The sequence below is a fragment of the Pygoscelis adeliae genome, unplaced genomic scaffold (assembly GCF_000699105.1).
Source record: "Pygoscelis adeliae isolate BGI_AS28 unplaced genomic scaffold, ASM69910v1 Scaffold160, whole genome shotgun sequence".
NCBI lineage: Eukaryota > Metazoa > Chordata > Aves > Sphenisciformes > Spheniscidae > Pygoscelis > Pygoscelis adeliae.
The window spans coordinates 2,232,554-2,250,577 of NW_008824035.1; the positions used below are offsets into that span (position 1 = coordinate 2,232,554).

The 18,024-nt window shown below is 41.6% G+C and overlaps 1 protein-coding gene across 1 annotated transcript in view; it reads right to left on the minus strand.

Moving 5' to 3' along the window:
- The window catches only part of SATB2 (SATB homeobox 2), a 118,932-nt gene that overhangs the window by 99,456 nt on the left and 1,452 nt on the right, over positions 1-18,024 (minus strand). The window contains exon 2 of the mRNA XM_009331567.1: positions 11,846-12,022. Coding sequence (XP_009329842.1) covers positions 11,846-12,017 — 172 coding nt within the window. The 5' untranslated portion in view covers positions 12,018-12,022. The remainder of the gene's footprint in view (positions 1-11,845; positions 12,023-18,024) is intronic.

The following is an 18,024-nucleotide window of genomic DNA, read 5'->3' on the forward strand; positions in this document are numbered from 1 at the left end:
ATAAACCATTTTAAACTTTCAATGATGGAATAGAAATCCACGGAGAGCAGTTACAAAGACAAACCTTTAATAATTGCCAGTTTCAACTAAATTCTGCCGTAAGGGTAATATTCAATTCTTAAAAGTAATACGTCGCTTTCTACTGGTAAATACCCAGTTGTTTCCAAAGGAGAATACCTACTGGTTGTGCTGTAGGGACAGGAAGGGGGATTTGTTCAAGATTCCTCCAGAAGTCCCCAGGAGGGAAGGAAATCCTGACTGCAGCACCGTGGCATCCCCTCAGGTTAGATGGCACTAACGGGGCCACGGCGGGAGCGCCATTTCCCTTTATATCAGGGAAATGCCCACCTCCAGTACACTGTCCTATACATCAACTGTGCTTCCCCACTAGAAACCAGACCTGTAATCCTTCGCCTGTGTGCTCTAGTCTAGACTGTGGCATCTTTTACCTAGCTGGAAACTACCATTTTACATACAGCAAGTCACCTTTCTTCTGAGATAAAGCACGCTTTTGAAATCAACAGGTCTTTCCTCTGCGAACGAAAGAAAAGTTCCATGTTTGATCCAAAAGGCAGATTCCGCTGCTCCTATGAATGCATATAAAACATATTTCCTTTGGAACAGATTTATCCCATTCTGCGTAGGGTTTTATTTTATGGGTGGGGCTGTTCTTTGTTGATTTGGGTTTCTTCATTTCATGGCAATTAGTTGTAAAACACCTTAAGATGCATTGCTAGAACGACTCCTCGACAAAGAGCACTTTGTATCTTATTGTAAAATATTCAGACACTCAACCCAAACAAATGGTGTCTGTAATAAAAATACTGCCATATATCTTCATTTGTACTAGAACAAATCAGTTTTATTTGTTCATTCTGCATTTTAGTGTCATAGGTCTCTTAGAAAAGATAATTTATAATTCCTTATGCAATTAGATATGAAATTAAGTCATCTTACTCTGCAGAAGAATTTATAATAAAGAGACCAGGTTCAACCAGTTCCACTGAAAATATTTTGATAGTGTCAAAAAAGACAGCATAAAAATCTTTAGTGTTTTAACAAATTAACACATGCCTTTTGGGTAAAGTACTGTACATGCTGTTAATCTTTTAATTAGGTTCTCAATTTCACATACACATTTATGGTAGGGGGGATTTTTAGTGATCAGAAAATGCAAATGCATGGTGTTGCTATGCTCTTTTAGCAGAGATATCAGGAAAAAAAAAGAACTAGTATGTGTAGCCCTCTGTTCAAAAGCTCCACAATAAAATATTAATAAATATTTGTGAATATTACCAACGAAATACCATTCTTCATTCTTTCAAGCAAATACAGCTTTCAGATTGAGAAAAAAAAAGACTTGTTCTCCACGCTCAAGACACAGAAAAATAAATTTTTATGTTCATAATGCATGCAGTTTTTAGACCCATCATCAACATTTAAAAATATGTAATTGATGCTATCTATATAAATGGATACATAAATAGTGACGTTTGAAACATATTCTACGGTACCATTTCACAAAATGCCAATTTTCTCATGCTGACTGCCGCACAATTCTGCCTAAACATCTCCTTCCAGGATCTTGAAAAGATTTAGTATTATCTATAGCTCATTATTTGATACATTCTTTTCCTCAAGCATTTGGTCCATCCTCAGTTTCAACACAAGATAAACACTTTTCCCCCCACAATTTCATAGATTCTATAGCTGGTGCCGAAAAAAAAACTACTCAGAAAGGCAGACAAATTGCCATCAGTTAACGATCCCTATGCCAAGGGACATTTTTAGCATGGAGCTGTCACTGTGAAAGTAGGAACTATCTACTAGCTATCCCACATAATGATTTTTGTTAGAAAAAGGAAAAAGGCCAAAATGTGGCTAAGCAGCAAATATATTATAAAAACAAAGTATGAAAGCAATTTAGCTAAGAATCCTGACTGGCACACACATTCTCCTCCTAGCTTGCTTGTTTGAATTTAACTCTTTATTGGTAACTGCGAAAACAGCCAGGTGAAGTCAAAGAAGCTGCATGTACAAATCTGGGGAGTGAAAACGGAATAAAATACGGACCCCAGATCCCAACAATAGCTTTATTGTTTAATTGAGAGCTACTTCATCCTAGAAGAATTATTTTGCTGTTGGAATAAAGTTGAAAGTAAAATCACCCATAAATACCCGGTGAAAAATAACCCCTACCTCATCTTATTCAACTTGATGCAATGCCTTTTTTTAACCACACCTGTATAAACATATATTTTTTTAAGTTGTCTGGATAAATCAAAGGTATTCACTGGCCGAAAGGAAGACAGAGTACGAGCGATTCTCCGTAAGCCCTGCACCAGTATGGAGAGGAAGAGACACCCACCCCGAATAACCAAGTAGCTCAGTGGACACGAGGAGGACGTACACACCCGCTTCTCTCAGCCACAGCCTGAATTTGAACCTTCATCGGTACTCTCTGAGTGAGTTTCCAGTGAGCAGGACAGTAGGCAAAAGGAGGTCACTAATAGCATTGTCTTCTTCTCATCCTTTTCCATTCTGTAAATGTAGCCATTTAATCTCCTGCAGACCCCCGACGGCAAACAATGCAGGAGGGCAGACTGCCCTTGTAAAATTCAACTGGTATGAAAAGATGCAAACATCAAATACAGTTGCTGATTGACAGGCTCATTTATATTCCAGTAAGGGCCAGGAGGATTAAAGCTGGGTCCCTTCTACAATGCTCACATGCCGCGGTGAGAAACCCTCCGAATTGACCCTTTGCTGTCAGTGCCAGAAGGATCTTTCCTAAAGAGACGATCGGACACAGAACAGGGGTCAGTGTGTTTGCCCTCCCTCTTTTATGTTTGTTTTTTTTTTTTTAAAAACCAGGAAACACTTTCCATTTATCCTCTTCAAGTCTTCTCCCCTTCGTTAGGTTTTCAGTTTCAAAACAAACTGGTTTTCATGCTTAGCTTGTGTATGTGGTTAAAGGGGACTGAGAAGTACTGCCTTACACCATGAGCTTGCAAGGGACCCCACAGCCAGCACCGTTGCTCTCCACACGCTCAAACCAACTCCTCTTCACACGTGCAGCGAGATCCAGACCAGGGCACTGATGAAAAACTGACTTCGGACAGACCGGCCAGCAGAAAGAGCTCTGCTTTCTCCCCAGCAGCATATCCATTACAAATGCTGCATAGCGGAACCTCCGCCCAAGGCAAACCAGAGATCCTAAAAGTTGGGATGTGCTTCCCGATAAGGAGAAGCCAATCTGTGGAATAAGCCCTGCCTCTGCTAGGTTACAGGAGAGAAGTGGCTGGAGGTGGGCCCGGCTTTGTGCTCCTGTGGGGAGGGCAGATGGTGCAAGGCAATCTGCAGCTGGGGCGAAAGGCATCTCCTTGTACCACAGGGTTAAAATGCTGCTGCCCTCATCTAGAACAGGGACTGGAAAAAATCTCAGCAGACAAGAATGTCTAAAAAGAAAAAAAAAAAGGGGGGGGGGCAAAAAAGCTACCCTAACTTGTGTTAACCACCACCAGGCTTTGCTCTCCTCACATACTACTAAATGTTTAAATATTTAGCTTGTTAGCTAACAGGCTGCTAACTGCACCTCATTTTCCTTCTCTGGACAGGGGAAGACCTAGTCTAACCTAATTTATTCCCACTTTTAAATACAGCACTGCTTCATTATCAGATTCATGCCAGAAAAAGACAAAATTTTATATTAAATTAAAATTAATAAAGACCATTTCCCAATTTTCCTCAAAAATACCAGTGGTTCATGGGCTTGTGGGCTTAGCTGAGAGGTTGGGAAGGGGGCCAAGAAAAATCAGAATTTATTATACACTAGTCTAAGTTTTTAATTGAGTACACACAGGCCTTTCAGAGTGAACTTGATTTTTATTTTACCCCAAACTACTATAAGGGTTGCTGTGATACAAAAAAGCCTGTGGCTCAATTTCCCCAGCATTTCTTCATTGGTTTATAAAACTGGCAGAATATGTGAAAATCTTTCCTTGAAGAGCGCGGAGCTTGAAGGAACTTCTGTCCTGCAGCGTTACCTTTTTACACACAGCCTGCAGCGTAAAGTGAATGGAAAGCGCTAAAGAATACAGCCCTCATCAAACAGAAGCACCGATTTGCTGTTACGGCCTTAGCAGTATTTCTCAGAAACAAAGGGGGAGAGAGAAGAACAAAAGGTTTAATGATTTCTACCCATAGCACAGTCTGAGTTTGGTCCGTTATGACTGTGGAACAAACAAACGACACACACCACTGCAACAAGTCCACTAGAGCCCCCGGAGCCGTCACCAAAATATGATGCATTTCAAAGCACTTGCCCTCAAACTCCCATCGCAGGTATGCAAAGTCTCACAGCCACGCAGGGAAGGAAGAAAGGGTGTTTCACTGGGACAGCTGAAGCCTGCTCTGTCCACTCCGCTCCCTCCTTTCACCCCTGCCTGCCCTCCTGCTTACCAGCCGTGCTGTGAAGTTGCTGTGAAGCGCTGAGCTGTTCAGGGCTACCTTTGGTTACCCTCCTTTAAGCTGTTCAAACACTAATAAAGTACCCATTTAGTTATACTACCCAGATGTTTGCCATCTAGAAAAATAGATTATTATTTGTAGAAGGTTTTGTTCCATCACGAGAATCCTGTAAATAATATATTGGGATCAGAAAGCCAATACCATGTGGCAACTCTTACACACACCAGCATGGGGGAGGTTGGGGGGGGCAGGTGGGGAAGAAAAGGAAAGAGAGATGCTTCCTGACGGCTGGTTAGAAGTTAAGAACTTTCACAGTGAGCTTATCGAAGAATCAAGTATTCACTAGAGTTCATGCTGTTGGAATAATGAGGCTACTTAAAATAATACTACAGATGGGGAATGAGGGTGACAAGTAACCTGAAAGGTTGGTTTATTAATTGGATTTTGATCTTTTGTTTCTATACATATATTATACCTTTATATAAATACATATTTTGGTGTGTGTATATGTATAAAATATGTGTGTTTATATTCTAGATTAAACTATAAATATATTAGATATGTGTTTATATGTATAAAACAAAGTAAAACATTATATATTCCATTTTATATATATACACAAATATGACATCCTAACATCTCACGTTTTCCACAAAAAAAACCCCACACTAATTTTAGTAAACCCTACAAATATAAGCAGCCTCAATCCCTACCTCTTCTTTTATTTTTTTACATAAGATTTCTTAAGAGTTCCAAGCAATGTTTAAAGAGAACTCGGGGGCTTTAATTGAAATGGCATGAGATGCTGAACCTTTAACAACAGTGTCTTTCAAACCCCGTGTCCATTATGCACTGAAATGCCTATCAAAAAACAAAGAAGGAAGAGGTTTTCAGCATTCTCATTAAATTCTGACGTTCTCTCATGGTTCCTGTAATTGAGTTTCACTTACAGTTGTCATGAAGTTTTGTAGGGTAGACAAAACAGTGATTTGCTGGTAAATGTCTGTATATAGGGAGGGGGATAAATATTTGAGAAGTACTCAGCCGGCTTTCTTCAAACATCAGGGAGAAAGACAAAGAATACAACTCAAGCAATGTACAATTCGAGAAGGAGCAGCTTTTACAAGGAAAACTTTGATCTGGATGGCTGAGTATCGCTGCAAGAAATCCAGTCTGCTTAGCAATCCCGCACAAGTTGTCATGAAATTGCATGTCAGAGTTTACTGCAAGACGTCCATTTGAGTCGTACCCCTCACACATATTACTGTTAAAAGATTTGATTTGGGCCTTTTACAATTCAGCCTGCAAAACTGGAGAGAAGAAAGAAGAGCCTACCCATAAAAAGTGTCTGCAATAGAAGGAAGGGGGGCAGAAGGGGATTACTAAAGGTAAGGAGCTGTTAATTAGAGATGGAGTAAGACTGAACTGCTGAAAAGAGCTGCGAAGAGGGCTGGGTTGGTTTCTTTCGTTTGCTTTGGGATGGGGTTTTGTTTGGTTTTGTTTAAGATGCATTGGTTTAGCAGGGTGATCATACTCCGTAGCAAAAGAATTTGAGCTGAGAGAAATACAGCAACTCTACGTGGACTGACAACTCTGTTAGGCGAGACCACTGTGCTATCTCTGTACAGATGAAAAAGAAAAAAGTAGCAGCAAACAGTGACAGAGACAGGAAATGACCCAACGTTTAGTTTGTTGATCACTGTATTGTCTTAAGTCATTATATCACTAGTGTCTCTCCTATGCATTAAAGCCAGTATAATACTGACTAGAAGGTCTTTGATAACATGAGCAGGGAGCCATGGCTCCAGGGAGACACTGGGCACTTGGCTGAGGAGTCAGAAGATCCCAGATTATAGCACCCTATATTGCACATTATTCACAGGAGAAACCTGAAACCAGGTTTCCTCTCATTTTTCCCATACTGCTACCTTGCACTTGTGTTAAAATAGCGTATCTGGTCTTCCCAGCTGCAGCAAACTTAGCTGTACATATCAAGCACAGTTTAGCAGGGTTTCACTATACTTTTACTGTACCTTTCTTGATACAGAACTATAAAACTATCTTGTGCATGTTCAATACAGCCCCCAGCTGGTATGTTCTGCCTTTACCTGACATTCAATTGGAAGCTATTGCGGTCCTGGAGACAGTACAGATGGGAATATTTCCCAGAAAAACTACTAATTGTCTGCTCAGGTCCTTCCAATTGCCCCAGAGCCCTACCCTCTTGGACCAGCTTAGGCAAATCCATTTCCTTATCAGTATTTACACCCTGTATGTACACATATTTGTACACATGGTTATAATCCCCTAAGTGGCAAGATGGTCATACTGGTCTCACAAAGGCTAGCCAGAACAAAGGAGCCCAGCGTTCAGGCTGCCACATTCTCACACACAGAAGCCTGGGGTTTGGACTGATACGCTAAACGTCACCATATCAAACAGATCCAATCTTTGCTTTGAAATACTACTTAAATGCAGACCGCAAGTGCAAGAGGCCTTCAATTAACAGCAGAAAGCAGGACTGAGCTCACATATTTAGACCCTTGAGGGAAATGACTGCACTTGCAGCCTGAGTTCCTTCCTGCCCCAGCCATATGCACTATGGATGCAGAGCAGAGCCCTTACATGTCTGTGCCTTGGTTTCCTTGCTATACAGTCAGGAGATCCACCTTTCTCTCTTGCTGCAGCTCACTGCAAGGACAGCTCCAGTAGTGCTCCAGGGCTCAGTGCTCTGCAGAAGCACCAAAGCCAAGCCAAGCCCGTCTTATAACTTCCTGTGGCTGCCGGCAACATCAGAGCCTCACAGGCAAGGCAGCTGGAGAACAACAGTTGGTCCCGAGATACATCTCCGGGTGTCATGACATTAGGGCAGAGGTACCCCATCAGCTACTATGGCCAGGCACTGACTGGCAGCAACAAAATTCTCCTCTTCCCCACTCCAGTCGTGCAAGGCTGACAGGGCCGATGTCGTCTGGCCTCAGCTCGCTAAGACACGATCCCCACAGAGCATTACTCTCCTCCATGCCCAGCTATTGCAACTCCACACGGCAAGGCAAGATACTTAAACCTTTTCTGTTTCTCATTCTTGTCTTACACCTTCCCCACTGACCACTGCCAACATCTCCTTCCAGCCTTCCACTCCAATCAGCCACCCCCAGCTCTCTGCAACCATAAGGCTTCCCACTCTTCAGTCAGTACACAGTTTTTCCCTCCACCGTTTTCCCACCTCTCCTTCTGCTCCGCTTGGCATCTCAGCACCAATTTCACTCTTCTGTACACCCCTTTGCTTGTGGTGGCCACACACAGCAACTAACCCAAGCAACTACTTTGCCAGTGCCCCGCTAAAGCCACCCATAATCGGCAGTCAGGGCAGGCACTCCACACTGCCCTGCCAACACACCTAGCAGAAGCACCTAGGAGGAGAAGGCAAACTCCATTTTAATGGCCCATCCAGCTTTGCGAGCTTTTGCAGACAATGTGCACCAGTTCTGTGTATACACTCAGGACAGCTAACAAGGAACTGATCAAAAGAAAAAATATATATACACATATCCACAAGAAATCACACTATTTTCTTTTTCATATGGATTCTAAGAAAGTAGAACTTGCTAAAAGTATCAAACTAGCACTGCTCTTCCTCCACCCCACACTGAGGAGGCAATCAGCTTTCACAGCAGATCCCAAAGCTACAGGACTGCACACAGGGTACTTCATATTGCAGCTACTTTCATACTACTTTGGTCCTGGCACTCAGTAGTATATACTGTATGTAGCCCCTACCAGTTCCCTTCTCTTGCACAGCCCAGTTAGAATACCCCACCCATGAAAAAAAAAAAAAATTGCATCAGGGCATGTAAATTTTATTAAACTACACATAGAACAGGTGCCCCTTTAAAGCATGACTCTTTTCCTCTCTGGAAGGCACATGTAGCAGGTTCCCTAGTGTCAGGTGTAGACTCAAGTGATGAAAGAAAAATACATAAATGTTTATTAAACCTTTGTTGCCATTCACACCACCAACTTTCACACCCCAGTGCCAAGCTGTTAACGAATTCCCATGCTGTTCCAGAAGACTTTTCACAGCTCCTGTCAGAAAAGGGAAGTTTCACGAGGGCAGCACTCACTGGAAAAGTCTCTGCTCTCGCCACCATCAACAAAAAATGTTCACAACCAGCTGTTTGTGGAATAAATGTGTCCTGCCCAAACTGTGTGGGAATAAAGACCTTCTTCCAGTGAGGCATGGGGCCACCTTCATGTACACCTCCTGATACGTATTTGTCTCAAGATTATTTATGCTAAGACTTCTCAATTTACCTAATGATCAGGACTAAAAATTAGCCGTGATAAGCCAAGTGACCACGAGCCGGTACGTGAGGCTCCAGGCCAGGTGGCAGCTGTATGTGCAGGCTACAGCTCATATGCTCGGACACAGCATCACCTCCTTGGGGAGCTCTGCAGCTCTAGGCTGCTGCCCAGGCAGGCAGCCCCACGGCAGGGCTCCTTTGGGCACGCAGACCCCCCGGGGAGGCAACGCACCACCTAGCCCTCCATGCCATGTTTCCTTCCTGGCACCCAGACTCTGCCGTGCTGCCGTACAGCTGGCAAGTGTGAGGCAGGGCCCTACGTGCAAGGCGCACACCGCCTGCTCGAGCCTCAGCAGGTCTGTAGAAGTGCCACAGTGAACTGCAGCGAAGGCGGTGTGAAATTGCACAGCAATTCTCTCTGCTGCCACAAATCCTCTTTTCCCCCACAACTAGCTCTTTTATCTGCCACTGGAGACCCTGTTCTAAAAGGAACAGGCAAAGTCAAGATGTTTCCCGCAAGATGAAGTGAACATTGCTACTCCTCTCAGAGTCATCCAAAACAAGAGGGGGGCGAAATGAAACACTTTCCCAACTCAAAAGGTGACAATTATTACACGCTACATTACAGCTTAGACAGCCTTTACAATACAGAAGCTTTGACAAGCTCACATTTAGTTTGTCCCTGGAGGACATGGGGACACCTACTCATGTCGATGTTTTGCACAGCATGTTGCTCAAAGCTTTACCATTTTGAAAAATGCACCTGAGGATCTTCAACTTCTCATGCAGATCCTGTAATTCAGCTGATCATAAAGCATAAAGAAGAACTAAGTGACTGTTATCAATGTATATTGCTAAATGAAATCAATCCCAAGCACTAGAACAGCAGCAGACTATTCCTACAACCGGAATGAATAAAGCAAATAGCTTTATTTGTTTTCCTCTTTTTAATATCAGAAAATTGTGCTCCCAAATAAATCCTTATATCAACAATTTAGCAGCGTGCTTCTGTCAATCCTAGTTGACAAATTATAGCCCAATATTCTATAAATTTTCCCATTAAACTAAACAATCTCAGAGATCTATTAGCACTCTGCCTCTGCCTGTACCTCATCTCTCAGCTTGCAGTCAGCTAGCACAGAAGCAAGATACTACAGAACATGCTGCATACTTCAGCTTCCTAGCTTACAATCAGCATGACCTGCAGTATTTGCCCAGGATGTATAGAAGACTTTGGAGAACTGGTCCTTCAGTGTGAAGGTAAATAAACTGACCAAGTAAGAGATTTGTTAGGTGACGGATCTTTAAGGTATTTTCTGTCGTTTCTAAATATTATACCATCTGATGTTTTCTAGTGGAAGGTAATTGCTGCCTTAAAGACAAAAATGCCCAAGCTTTTTCTTTTAGACTTATTACAACAATTAGAGATTCAACTTTTATTTTCTAGATGAGTTATTTGAGCAACACATCAAGCAACAGATTAGTATCTGAACCTGCTCATTGTCAAAGCCTGTAGTTCAAAAACACAGTGGCCATTTTTCCCTGCACAATGACTAATTTCCTTCGTGAGTCAATCTATCTCTCCTCCTTGATATTCTCACAACAGAGAGATGCTGCAAAAGCCAAGTTCCCCCAAGTGAGATGCTCAGCCAGTGTGGATCACTGCACTGAATGGCATGCCTCCTTGGAGCAGGTTTCTTGCAAAGCCCATTCCCCTTCGTAAGTGCCAAGAATCAAATCTTGGCCACCTAATGCAGTGTGTTCCACATGTTAGCTCGCAACACGTTGAGCAACTGTGTTAACTGAGATGGATAGCGCTGTCAAACAGGAAGCTGGCTCACCAGGATGGAAACAGTGGGATATGCTGACCTTTTACTTTCAGAAAAAAAGCATCCCTAAAACGACATGAAATGTTTCATATTAAAAAACAAAACAACTACCTTCTCGCAGAGCTTTTATTACCGTATTGTGTAAATAAACACATGTGCATGGTTTTCTGCCTGTATGCAGAACCTGAGCCTCTCTCACAGAGCAGAGCCTGACAGAGGAAATGAATCATTATCACCCTGCTTGGAAAGAAGTTTGTACAAGGAACGCTGCACTATTAACCACTGCCTGGAACTCCTGGATCCAACACCACCTCTGCTCCCTCTGCTCGCACGTTCAAATACCTAGCTATACAAAATAACTAAAACCACCATATAAAATCCAAACCCCCAGGCAAAGCTTCTATTAAACCACTCTAAATGTGCACAGGTTTTATTGATGACATGGAGATGAAACTGAAATTTACAGGCTTCTCATCCAAAAGAATAAGCACTGAAATAACCTGTTTAGTATAAAAAAGCCTCTTGAAATGCAAAGTTCATTCTGGAAAGACTTTTCCCAACCCACCACCTCCTGCCCGTCTCCCTCAAGATTAGGATTTTAGGTTTGTTTTTCTCAAGCTGATATTTTGGGTAGAAAGAGGAAAGCTTTGTTTATTTTAAGATTTCGCTGCTACTGGAGAATCATCGCTAAGTGGAAGAGCCTGTAGAGCTTTACAAAGGGCTTTGCAGCAATATAGTAGGTAGGTGAAAACAGATAAATCAGCCTGCACGTTTAGCACTACAACTATTGGCCATAAAAAGAGCATGTGTATATATATAGCCATTATATACAATGTATAATTTTAAAAATTAAAGACTATAATACGCTGTTCAAAATTGCCCTGGTACAAAGAGGAATATTAGATACCATCTAGCTGTACACCTGGAGGTTCTATCCAGCTCTTCTGTGCTGACTTCCTTGAAGCAGCAGCCTGCCTCCCGGTACAGAACAAATGTGTCATGAATATGCTGACTGATCATTATCACCATTTCACACTTCAGCAAGATCCAACTAATGCTTTCTAGGCAGGCTAACAAGGTAGGGCTTGTTGTACGCCTAGTTTAAGATTAAGCAATCAAGACAACTGATATAACCACTTCCAAGATTTGCCACCAATTTTCTTGCTTTCTCCTTACACCGAACAACCTCAGGTGCTGTCTTCTGCCAGTGCAGAGAAGAGGGAAAAGAACTTTATTGAATACCTTGTGCCTGAGCTGCAGAACTGTGGGAATACCCCAGAGCCAGGAGCGCTGTCTCCACCAGCTGGCTAAAGAGCACATCTTTGCGAACCAGAACGAACTCAGCATGCTCTTCTCGATTATCGTATTCAAGAGAGGCGTCCGACTGCTCCACCACACAAAAGACTGGAATCATCAAACCTAGATGAAAAAAAAACAAAAAAACAACAACAAAACATCAATAAGAGAGGAACAAGAAATGTGTCATACATCTCTGATTAAAGCTGTAAATTAAAACACCTCCTAGAAGGCTCATCTTAAGTGGAAATCTGCCTTTCTTCCCTGTGGGCTAGCTTTTGTTTTCTTTCCAAGGGAAATACTGAAGTCTCATCACTTGACTCATTTAAAAACCACACTAAAAACTCCAGAGAATACAATTCAGGAACAGAATCACAGTCAGCATGAGGACGAACAAGATTTCCTAATAAGACCTTTTCAACATTGCAGAAGTTTTCTACAGTTCCATGAACGTCCCTATTCTTTCAGGTCAGGGCTTCTCCACATTCAGCCATACGAAAACCTGACAAAAACGCCACTTCTGCTTCCCTCCACACAGTGAACGTATGGAGGTATCCGCAGAGGCTAGTCCCATACGCAGTTCTTGGCCAGGGTAGGTTTATTTGCACATTTTCAGACCATGGCCAGTCTTCTCACTGTGCAAGGAAAATACCCTTGCATTGATTTTGCTGAAAACAATAATCTTGTATTGGCAGCTGATGGTCATGCAGACCCAGAAAGGCCAGTGGCTGTTCTCCCCCGCTGCATGTATGAAGAGAGTGAGAACAGCTCTCTTCGAAAGAGGATCAAGGATGAGGAGGAACCACATAAGTGGAAAACTCAGGGGGTGGTCTGGATTCAATTTTGTTCTGTTTTATTGTAAATTTACTTTTGTGGTTACAGGATCAAGTCATCTATGGCATAAATTGTGGGGCATGAACTGAAAGGGATTCAATACTACAGACAGTAGAGAAACAAGCCAATTTGCAGTAGACGGCTCTACAGTACTCGAAGCGCGTGCACGGAGGGAAGATGGAACAGAGAGAAAACCTACAGAACTGCATGGCCAGGCTGTAGTCAGGGAGTGGCAAAGGAAAAACCATTACCTCCAGTCACAGAAATTTATTAATTGGTTACGTACAATTTGTTAGCCCACAGATAAACTAAGAAATATTGGGGCAGAGACAAATCTCAGCCTAAAGCAGTTCTCCAAATGTGCTATCTAAGGCTTGTAACACTGCCAGGAAGTTCACCTCTCACTCCTGTTCTTCAGAATGAAATATAACCATTTCCAGTAGATAACAACTATGAAAAATAACTGAGTATATTTACAAAAGGCCAGATACAAATCACTGTTTTCCTGGACCAGGCACTTCTTTAAGGGAAAAAGAAGAGAAAGCCACATTTCAGTTCTCCTTCCGTACAAAGTCAGGTAAGTATCTTCAAGATCTTCTACTATCAGTAGCTTCAGTATCTACAAACCAATAGTTATATATCCCTTCAGAGGAGTCACCCTGCCCTGAAATAGATATAGTCACACCAGTAACAACTGCTAAGGGACTTAGATCCTCCTTGTCTTGAATTTGCAGAGACTAGATTTACTTTAAAATATATTTTAGAGACACAATTCTCATTTAGTGACCTATCTGGCATGGAGCGGCTCCCAATCTGACATTCTAACTGCAGGCCAGCAGCAGCAGCTACAAGCTGAAATACCCAGTTGATGTGTTTTAGTTCTTTGTTTTAAAACACATCCTGAAGTAATGTGTAAGTAGGTTACGGCATCACACTGACACTGCTCCTTCTTCACTGCTTGATTCCGGGTTAAACTGATGCATTTTGCAAGTTCAAGCAGCCAAATTCTAACACACAGTGTTAAAAAAAAAAAAAATCTCAGTGAAAAAAAAATCTCTAGTGCTTTCCTGAAAAGACAGTGCAAGGCTGATCCTGTTCCTCTGAAATCAATGACAAAATTTCTATTCCTATCAAAGGTTAAAAACTGAATTCTGTTCGTCCATAAATCATTTAACTAGTTAAAATGAAATTTAACCTCTCTAAGCGACAACCTTCCCCTCCTGTCGAACATACAGTCTGCCACAGCACTTTTGATGGGGCTATTAATATCTTAACAAAAGCTTAAGATACTTGGCCAAATGCTGAGGCTTTGATATCGGTTGTGTAAATTACATTTTGGCAATGTAAAAAGTAGGTGAATGCAAACTGATGAGAGGGATGCCACAGCGCCTTTTATCCTCCTGCTGGATGCTTTCCTTGACACACAACAGTCCACCTTTTCAGCACACAAGTTGAACCTATTCTCCACACTCGTTGTTTACTGTCTCAGTACAAACAGGATGTCAAATGCTAGAACTGATGCTGTACATGACATCACTTTATGGATGGCACGAAGGACCCACAGGACTCTTGCCCATGATGACCTTCCTGCCCCTTCCTGCTGCCCATGCTTGCAGGGACCCTGCTACAGAAACAGCTTTTGCAAAAACATCTCTGAACTCAGTGACCCAGCGTAACTGATGACAAGCTGCTATTAGTACCTCAAAAACAGAGAGCAAAGGGCAGGTTACCACATCTGCCATTGCTAACCCATTCTCATGCCTCTCACTATAGCGCCTGGAATCTTAATACCAATCCTATTTTAGTAAGAAACAACAGTAATCCAACTTATTTCCAAGTAAATCTCACTCCAAGGAAGTTCCATCTGCTTTGCCCTCTATTTCGCACTGGAGAGTTAAGCTATAACGTCTCCAATGGATTTATTGCCTCAAACTTCTCTGCTTCCTGATGTTATCTGAAAATAAATTAACATAGTTTCAGTACGTTGGAATCAGAAGAAAAAACATCTGTAGCCAAAAGTCAACATGCTCTTTACACACTGATATACACCATGTCTTGCTCCTAGATGCATATATTACACCTCCAGCTCACTACAGGGCCCTTACAGAAAAGCAGTGCAAGTTAGTCACTGCTCATTGTCATTCCAGTTGAAGAACTTACAGCAATACTCAGAGAGCAGGAGACCAAGCATCCATAATGAAGTCTCACATGCAGTGCTACAGCAAGGCAAGCCAGCCTTACTCATAAATCCTGAAATTCCTCAGCTCTTGATCAGCCAGAACTACCGTCATCCTCCCTCTCCCATGCAAACGCACAAAAAAGGCTTAGGTCCCTCTCACACTGAACTTCCGTGCGTTTGCTCTCCCAGCCTTAGAGAGGTGCTGCAGTGAATGATGCTGTACAGCTCATGGTAGATGACATACGGCACAGATTTTCACACACGGAGAAAACAAGGGGTAGTCTGAGGGCTAAAAAGGAAACAGTTTGTTTCCTTAAAGGATGAACACAATGCTGGAATGCACACAAAACATTAAGAGCGATCACAAATTATACAAAAGACTTTTTCTCCTTGATGTTAATTCACTTAACCAACTTACAAGCAGCTCTTCCATGCTTCTCACAGAGCTTTCACCCCATATAGATAGCATCTGCATAAAATGTTAGGGGAGCATAAACCAAGATCTACATAAAGGCTTTTATAAGGAGACCCATACACAGCAAGAATTCCTTCTAATCCATGGAAGAGAACAGGGAAAAACTGTTCCCACTATTACCCAGAAGAACAGAATGGTTAGCAGTGGCCGGTACCTTTGTATAACATGTATTTTTAAAACAAATTAGAGATGGGATTTAAGCTCCACTGTTGCTTTCACGGAAAAGCTGCAATGTAGAGAGAAGACTTTGTAAACATAGTTGCTTTTTTTGCTGAGACTCTTCTAAGGGGCAGAGAAATTAAGACGACCTTAAATATGTATCAAAGAGACCTGTGTCCAAATGCACATTTTCTCCTCCTTGTCCATTTCAATCTATAGTTTTATTTCACTGGGGAGCAATCCATTCTTAAAAATGAAGGAAGGAGAAACATGTATTCCACTCAAGAAGTGAAAACTCTGGACGCTCTGCTGCATAAAACATTCATTTTTATAAAAAACTTGAAGCCAGTTAAAAGTATTACCAAACTGCAGTCGTGCAGCTCCCTGGAAAACATTTTCAGTTGTAAGATTTGCAAGTAAAAGCTGTAAATTTCTAATGACCAACTAGAAGGACAAGACAGAGCAGATATTAAGAAGTGCTGCACTGTTTCTTTTGTTCATCTGCAAATGATACTTTGTCCAGTGCATGCTTTAAAGCAAGTAATAAATGTAATACTATCAGCACTGAACTTGCATGCATTGTCCACTTCCACATAACCATCATAGGCTTGGCACCTAAAGCAAAAAAGAAAAGGATACAGAAAGCTGCGGAGGAGGTTAAACTATTTCAGCCACCCACCTCTCCAGCCGTTAAACAGGGAGCAGCACTTGCGTGTCCTAATAAGTATAATATGAAGATCGACCAATAAGAAGAGGCACCAATAAAATTCGTGTCTTTTTAGATTAAAATCTGTTTCCATCAGCACAAGTTTTGAGCCCCGTCTAGGTGTTATTTAATTTAATCTAATTTGAACAATTTCCAAACATCAGCTTGATTAATTTCAACAGCACGGTGTTATGGAAAGATTTACTGTACAGGGGTTGTCTAGTAGGGAATTAATAAAGAAGCCAGTTCTTAGCCCTGAGTAACATGAGGTTTTAAGACTTCCCAGATTTCTAGTGGGAATACTTCACAGCACAAGCATGTTTTCTTCTGGGAGTGAAACCCACCAAAATTATTAAAAACTGAGATCAAATGGTGGTGTCAAACCCAAAGGAAATCATTCTACAGTTGAGAGGTTTTTATCAAATGAAGGAAGTGGAAAATAAAGTTTTTGTTGTTGCTGTTGTGCTTTGTTTTTTTAGGTTTTGTTTATTGGTTGTTGTTTTTTTTTTAAACAGAACACAGACACACACGCAGAGTAATCTCCCTCAAAGACAAAGCAAATTTCTATGGTTGGGAGTTCATAAACCAGGACATTTATTTGAAAATTCATAAACTACTGAAAACTCTTCATTACTGTATGCAGAAAACATTTTCCCTAGCAGAGACTGTAACATGGGTCATTCTCGAAGCTAGTCTTTCCAATACAGAGAAAAGAAAAAAAAAAAAAAAGAAATCTAGGTAGCAGCAAGAGCAGAATCCACAAATGTTTATTCCCACGCACACCTCAAAACACTGAATTACAAGCAACTTCAGCTGGACTTCTAAGATGAGACCCTTACCCTGCAAGAGAGACTAGGAAGCTCCATTAGCAAAGCATGGGTCGTCTTGAGGAAATTATCTAGATAAAGATTCCATATATTTAACAATAAAGCATGCTTCCACAACTGGCAATAACCACAGGAAGCAATCAAACTACAAACATTTCCTAAACCTAATCTGCTTCTGTTTTGTCTTTAGGCGAGAGCCCTTTATCCAGCAAAGGCAGTGACGGGAAAGCAGTCCATTTCTTTATTTCTCTTTGTGCTGCAATAGAGCTGACCTTACGTATACCGATTTGGTATTTAATTCTCTCTTTCTTTTAAACAGATTTGAAAAATGAACCTAAATTGAGAAAACTGTTTTAAAAGGCAGAAATCAGCACCCATGCGGCACAGGAGAGGTTTGCCAGTTCTCCTCACATCCTGCGGCTCTAATTGAAAAGGCAGAAACCAATTAAGTTTGACAGCCTTCAGTTACTCAGAAATACCTGAATTTCTGCACCAAAGACGGCCATTCTACATCCTAGTGCAACATAAATCCATAACTTCTATTCTGAAAAACTTACCACCACCACCAAGGGAAAAAAAAAAGAAAGCAAAAAAAAAAGTGACGCTTCAAAGCTTCAGCGTGCCACTTCTTCAAAACGGTGTAAACTGCAAATCCTGAAGTGATCGGAAATGAAAACCTAGTGCGTATGCTAATAATCAGGAGGTTTCTATTCAAGACTCGACTAGCTGAACAAACATAGAATCACAGAATCATTTCAATTGGAAAAGACCTTTAAGATCACATATAATGAGAGAAGATAAATTCATAATGAGAAAAGACCAACTGCATTCCAAAACATTTTTTTCTAAGGCAGGACACCAAATAGTATTTGAAAAAACCATTTTTTTGTTCCGATCTCAACACCACTTTTATTTAAATCACAGTGTAGCTGTAGCTGGTGGTGA